The following is a 6,276-nucleotide window of genomic DNA, read 5'->3' on the forward strand; positions in this document are numbered from 1 at the left end:
TAAGGAAGTCCTAAGCAGTGCCACCTAATAGCACTAGCAATAGATCTGCTGGTAATGTTTAGAGACACAACTTGGTGGTGGTTACTTAAAGTGAAAATTTGGTGGTGACGGGGCAGCTCCTCTCTCTGCCTGCTCACAGCCTTGTTTATCCTCAGATCTGCTTGTGAGCTGCAATTACTGAACCACCTCACGTGTAAGGGCTGCAGGTTGCAGCTAAGATATCTCTGTGCAGGGTGATCCCATGAGCATCCCACTGTGGCACATTGTGGGGTAAGGACCATGTGGAAGAGGCTGGTGTTGAGGGCCGTGCAGAGGATGCTGTTGCCAGCAGCACCTGACAGTGAATTTCAGGGACTGGCAGGGCAAATTTGCCTGCTGTAATGAGGCAAATTTTAAATGAAACGGTTCAGTAACCACAGTTCACTTTTTCATCTCAAAACTAATTTCCAGTGAGGAAGCAATGGTGGCTCTCTTTCTTTAACTACAGACGTAGAAAAATCAAAATTAATGCACTGGTACCCTTTAATGAAATGTACTTGATTTCCCTAGAGGAAACACTGCTCCAATCTCTTGAAAATCTTTGTCAGTGTGACTGCTACCCTTAGTAAGCTTGAGTAGATTTCTGATCTGGAGCAAATGTAGTTGAGCTATCACTATAGCTTTCATTTTAGTAAAAAACTTAAACTTCATTTCTTGATACTTGTTCCAACGAATTTGTTGGTTTAAGGGCTGGCTACTGTAACAGTTAAAATATCTGAAATGTTTGCTATGATTTTCTAATTCACCAAGGCTTTCTAAAATCTTTTCATTTCCAGGGCTGCGTACAAAAGTATGTTGTGAAGAACTACTTCTACTACTACCTGTTCAAGTTTTCAGCTGCTTTGGGTGAAGAGATTTTTTATATCACTTTCCTTCCATTTACTTACTGGAACATAGATCACTCTGTGTCTAGAAGGATGATAATTATTTGGTCGGTAAGTATTTCTATGGCTTATTTAAATATGTAGTTGTTAGTTCTGTAATAGTAGCAAATGAATATATAAGATATAAGAGCTCTTTAAAACAACAAAAACCACAGCCCAACACTGTTTATATGTGTAACTTGCATGTCCAGGAAGTGGAGGCATTGCAACACAGAGAGGAGGTGAGAGGCATTAGCTGGTTGAGGGTGTCTGTTTATCTCTGTTACATCTTGAACTGACTTATTTTTTCAGCCCAATAGCTGATTGAGGCGCTTTTGACAAGGTTTGCACAGAACACTTGGGGAAACACCTCCTTCCCAATGTGTCATGGTGTTTTAAGAAACATGTTTCATCACTTCAGGAAATCTTTTTCTCACCCAAATTCCTTCTGCATAACCTCTTCATATAGTTCTGACTTCACTGAAATTGGTATAAACCTAATAGGCAGCTGCAGCAGAATAAGGGGACGCATAGGCTGCAGTCATTTGAGGGGAAGAAAAGTATCAGATTCTCTGCTGAAGGCTAAGACTTAAAAGTATTGATTTTAGTTACTATGAGAGCATTCTCAAATTAACTGGCTTCGGCATTGCTTCAGCCTTCACAAATGTGGTTTAGGGTATCAAGAATAATGTATTTCCATTCTGGCACTGAAAACCAGTAGATAACCAGGCACTTCAGCATGGGAATGGGTGTTGTTTTGTCACTGCCATTGCTCATCTTGGTATCGATCATATCTTTGCTGCCCAAGTAAGGCAGTTTTGGAACAAAGAAGGGATGTAGGGAGCATATCTGGCAGATGGCAGACCCTGGAGGTTTAGCTGTCAATCTGCATTGATTTAAGAAATTGAAGGTTGGTAAAAACTTGGATGTGACATATAGCTTTGTTTCTTTAGAGTGAAGCTTCTCCTTGACTTAGTCAATTCCGGTTAGTAATATACTGTCTTTCGTCCAAATAGTATGATGAGAAATGATAAAAGCAATTTGAATTGGGTCATACACTTCAGATGCACCCAGTCTTGGACAGAAGGCGTCAGTTGTTCTGTGCCAGTAACCCTAGTCAATACATATTATAAAGAGAATACGAAAAATAACTTGCAGTTGAAATTCTGAAGTGGGTGGACACTGTATAATTAGAGCTGGGTTTTGGCCAGGACTACACCTACTGCTTCTGGAAATGTGCCACAGAAGATGGTAATTGGTAGTCACTGCCTTCTGGATTTGCATATTGCTCAAAACCTGACTCTTTAGAGCTCCTTGCCATGCCTTTCTTCAGACTTGTCTTGCCTTTACCTTGCAATGAGTCCACCCGAGTTCTGGCTAGGTATAGTCTGGTTTAATTAGAGTGTTCAAGCATGTGATATGACGATTATTAATATTAATTTTCCAATTAATGAGGGAGTTGTGGAGTTGCATTTTACACTGCAAAGGGGGGAAAGGAGAGGCTGATTTAAATACACGGGCTTGTGACAATCTATAGTTTTAAAAACATTTTAATTATATGTAATTGCAAAACGGCTAAAAATGTCTATGCAGGCTACGTGTTAATGCTATGGCAAGCTCAGCTGGGTGGCTTATTTGCTGGCGAGAAGGCTGTGAACAGGAATCAGCCTTCATGGTGCTGTAAGTGGTGTTGGTCTGTCTTAGACACCTTGGTCATGTATGCAATGGTGGAATCAGCTTAGCTGCATGGGAAATGCCAGCAATTCAATGTGGCAAAGACGAGCTTTTATCTTACTGGGAGGTTTTTGGCATTAGCACTGGAAGGATGCCTGTCTGGTGACATGGTGATGAGCAGGGTTACAATCTGCAGGTTATCTGCAATTCAGAGAAGAAATGCTTCTGCTTCTGAATGGATGATGGTGTGGGGCTGAGAGCAGCTGTGTTAGCTAAAAGTAAAAATCCAAGTAGCCTGATACTCTCCAATAAAAAGTTGTCAGGAGAAAGCTGGGAAGAGAACAAAGGAGCAAGTGCAGTGCCTAGGACCAGTCTGCAGAAGGCTCTTACCCAGTTGGGGAAAGGAGTTGGTATCAAACGGAGGACCGTAAGGAGAAGGTAATAGTAGTTCCCTTTTCACGCTGTTTGGGATGAGGGGAGGTTGTTAGTGAAGCTCTTCAGCAGGGAGAGAGATGGTGGACCAGCAACGACCTTTTTGTGAGCACAGCACAAAGCACACGGGTACATGAGGAACATGTGCTGGTAAAATGCGGTTGGCAGGGATGGTTGTGACAGAGGGGGTTAGACCATGGGAGAAGTGGGCTTAGCTTTGAGGAGTTCAGAAACAGAAGCGATACTGAGTGTGGTACTTTGGTGGTGCCACTGGGGACTTAAACCTGTGAGTTTCTGCTGCAAGTTGGAAATGAAAGAGTCAGTGTTCCAGGATGAATCAGGAGAGCTTCTTCCCTTAAAAATTAAAGCAGTATTAATGCTGTTTACATCCTGCCATCTTATCTGTAATAGTTTATGCAGAGCCAGTCACCCACATTTGAGAAATATAAATTTGAACTGGAGCAGGGCCAGGGATGATTAGGGAATGGATTATTTTCTGAGCAGCAACTGAAAGCTTAGGTAAGTCCCTGACAAAACGAGGTTGGAGAGAGATTGGGGCTGGCTGTAAACACCACGGGAACGAAGGAGCTTCTTAAAATAAAAATACAGACACAAGAAGGAACATGCATAAGGCAGTCATAAATAAGCTCAGTTGAAGCCAAAGGTTGTGAAATAGCTCTAGCAGGGTGAAAGGCAGTAAGAAAGATTATGAAAAGAGTTTGTTTCAGTGGCAGCAGCAGAAGGGTGGACTTGATGCCCTGGGATGTCTTATCCAGACCCAGGTCTCCAAAAACAGCTGCTCATGCATTTTGGTTTAGCTGGATGGTTCTGGCTAATGCTGGCTGTGGTCACATCCAGATGCTTTGGAAGTTTAAAGCACCACTGTGCTTCCACAGTGCCTTTCCTCTGAGGATTCACAGTATGTATGCAGGCTTTACTTTCCTTTTATCTCTAGGTGAGGCAAATAACTGCCTGAAACCCCTGAGCAAGGTGCTGGCTCAGTGCTGAAGGTATCCTGCTCTCTTTGCTCCGTTCTCCAGCAATTTGAAGTAAACACTCGTGAATCTATTCAGGCGAGGCTTCGGTGCCTGTGACTCTTGTTACTGCAACCAGGAAGTGCAGAGATGAAAATAACTTCACATGAACCAGCCCCCAAATATACTTCATATTTGCTGCACATCTTGGCTTGAGAGGTGAAAGCTCTGTTTGCTTTTTTGATTCTTTAGGATTGAAAGCTTCATTTTGGTGTGTAATTTCAGAGAATAATATAGAAACCTGGGAAAAACCAGTCTCAGTTTCCGCTTGTTTTCAGCATGCTCAGCATTTTGTTTTTTCTGGTTGTATTTTTCAGGGTGTGTGGATGTAAAATGCACCCACGCCTCTTTTGAGCCTATAAAACTTTAATTTACACAACATAAATAAGAGCTGGCCAGCACGGACTTTGTCGGGGCAGGTGTGGAAGCTGTCAGTGTTTGGCTACAGTAAGCTACTGACTCGGATGAAGGTGGCATCTCTGAAGGGAGGCAGAGGTTGGGTTGCTGGCGGTGCCAGGCTGTGTGTGCCCCTCTGGGCTCCTCAAGCGGTGCGGGTTGCAGGCATCTTCATCAAGTCCTGGGTCTGAATCCATGGCTATATGGTTCCCCTTCATGCTTTTCAGAAGAACAGTTTTCCAAAGGCTGTTGACATTTAATTATTTGGGAATGATGAGCTCTGAACTCTTGCTTTCAGAATAACTGGGAGTTAACTGGCAGGAGTTTATCTGCAATCATGATGTCACTGACATTAGTGTGTGGTGATTGAATCCCTGGGTGCTGCTTTGAAAAGCTCACATCTACAGCAAACTTTGGGTTTAGTGATTCTCATGTGTTTGCTGATTCTCATGTGTTTGCTAATTCTCATGTGTTCGTTAGTTTTTGAGCTTTTGCAACATTTACCAAAATGTTTTTGAGCTTTTGCAACATTTTGCCAAAACAAGCTTGGAACAGCTGATAAACATAGTCACTCAAAAGTCAAACTCTTTAAAGTGCCATGTATTGCACCGCATAAGAACAAGTAAAACTATATAGAGGCATACAAGTAACTATAAAATGTCAGAATACAAAAATAATCGGTCCATAAAAGAAAATTCTGTGTGCATGATAAAGTGTTGGTCGAAAGAGGATTTTGTGCGTGCTGGTGGCTGTATTCTGCTCTTGAAGAAAAAGTGCCAGTGAGGCTTTCGTAACTGAGACCAGCTGGGAATAATTTTGGGTAGAGGTTTATTTGGAAACCTTTTGTGTTTCACTAGAACCACTAGGTGTAACAGTTTCCCAGTTTTAGATGTCAGATGCATAGGCTGGATGTGGTTCTGGGCAACCTGATCTAGCTGAAGATGTCCCTGCTCATTGCAGGGGGGTTGGACTAGATGACCTTCGAAGCTCCCTTCCAACCCAAACTATTCTATGATAAATGAGATCAATGTGATGGTAGTTTTTCCTACTACCAGGAGACTGGGCCAAAATTTCTCTTATTTAAAGCCATCATAAGATGGACAACCATACAGTTATTGTTTGAAGGCTTCTTTTAAAGACAGAGCGAATGTCCTAAGACATTGGTTGGCTATATAGTTCTAGAGGCTCTCTTGATCTTGTTCTGATTTTGTGTTTCTGAAGTCTGACTGGAGAGAACAAAAGTCTTCTGTGCTGGTTTTGGTTGGGATAGATTTACTTTCTTCATAGTAGTTAGTATAGGACTATGGTTTGAATTCATGCTGGAAGCAGTGTTGATAACGTAGGGATGTTTTAGTTATTGCTGAGCAGCACTTACAGGAAGTAAAGGACCTTGCTGCTGCTCACACCACCCCTCCAGTAAGCAGGCTGGGGGTGCACAAGGAGTTGGGAGGGGACACAACTGGGACAGCTGACCCCAAGCGACCAAAGGGATATTCCATACCATATGATGTTGTGCTCAGTACATAAAGCTGGGGGAAGAAGGAGGAAGGGAGGACGTTTGGAGTGATGGCATTTCTCTTCCCAAGTCACCATTATGTGTGACGGAGCCCTGTCTTCCTGGAGATGGCTGAACATCTGCCTGCCAATGGGAAGTGATGAATGAATTCCTTGCTTTGTTTATCTTATGTGCATGGCTTTTGCTTTATTTATTATACTGTCTTTATCTCAACCCAGGAGTTTGCTCCTCATCCCGTTGTGAGGGGAGTGAGCAAACAGCTGCATTGTGCTTTGTTGCTGTCTGGGATTAAACCACACCACCTTCCTCCTATATATATATA

The 6,276-nt window shown here is 42.6% G+C and overlaps 1 protein-coding gene across 1 annotated transcript in view; it reads left to right on the plus strand.

Moving 5' to 3' along the window:
- Positions 1 to 815: 815 nt before the first annotated feature.
- The window catches only part of SGPP2 (sphingosine-1-phosphate phosphatase 2), a gene marked incomplete at its 5' end in the record, with an annotated part of 21,859 nt that continues 16,398 nt past the window's right edge, over positions 816 to 6,276 (plus strand). Inside the window, one exon of the mRNA XM_010010607.1 lies at positions 816 to 974. Within this exon, the coding sequence (XP_010008909.1) occupies positions 816 to 974 (159 nt within the window). The remainder of the gene's footprint in view (positions 975 to 6,276) is intronic.

Source organism: Nestor notabilis, unplaced genomic scaffold, assembly GCF_000696875.1.
Source record: "Nestor notabilis isolate BGI_N333 unplaced genomic scaffold, ASM69687v1 scaffold6480, whole genome shotgun sequence".
Taxonomy (NCBI): Eukaryota; Metazoa; Chordata; class Aves; order Psittaciformes; family Psittacidae; genus Nestor; species Nestor notabilis.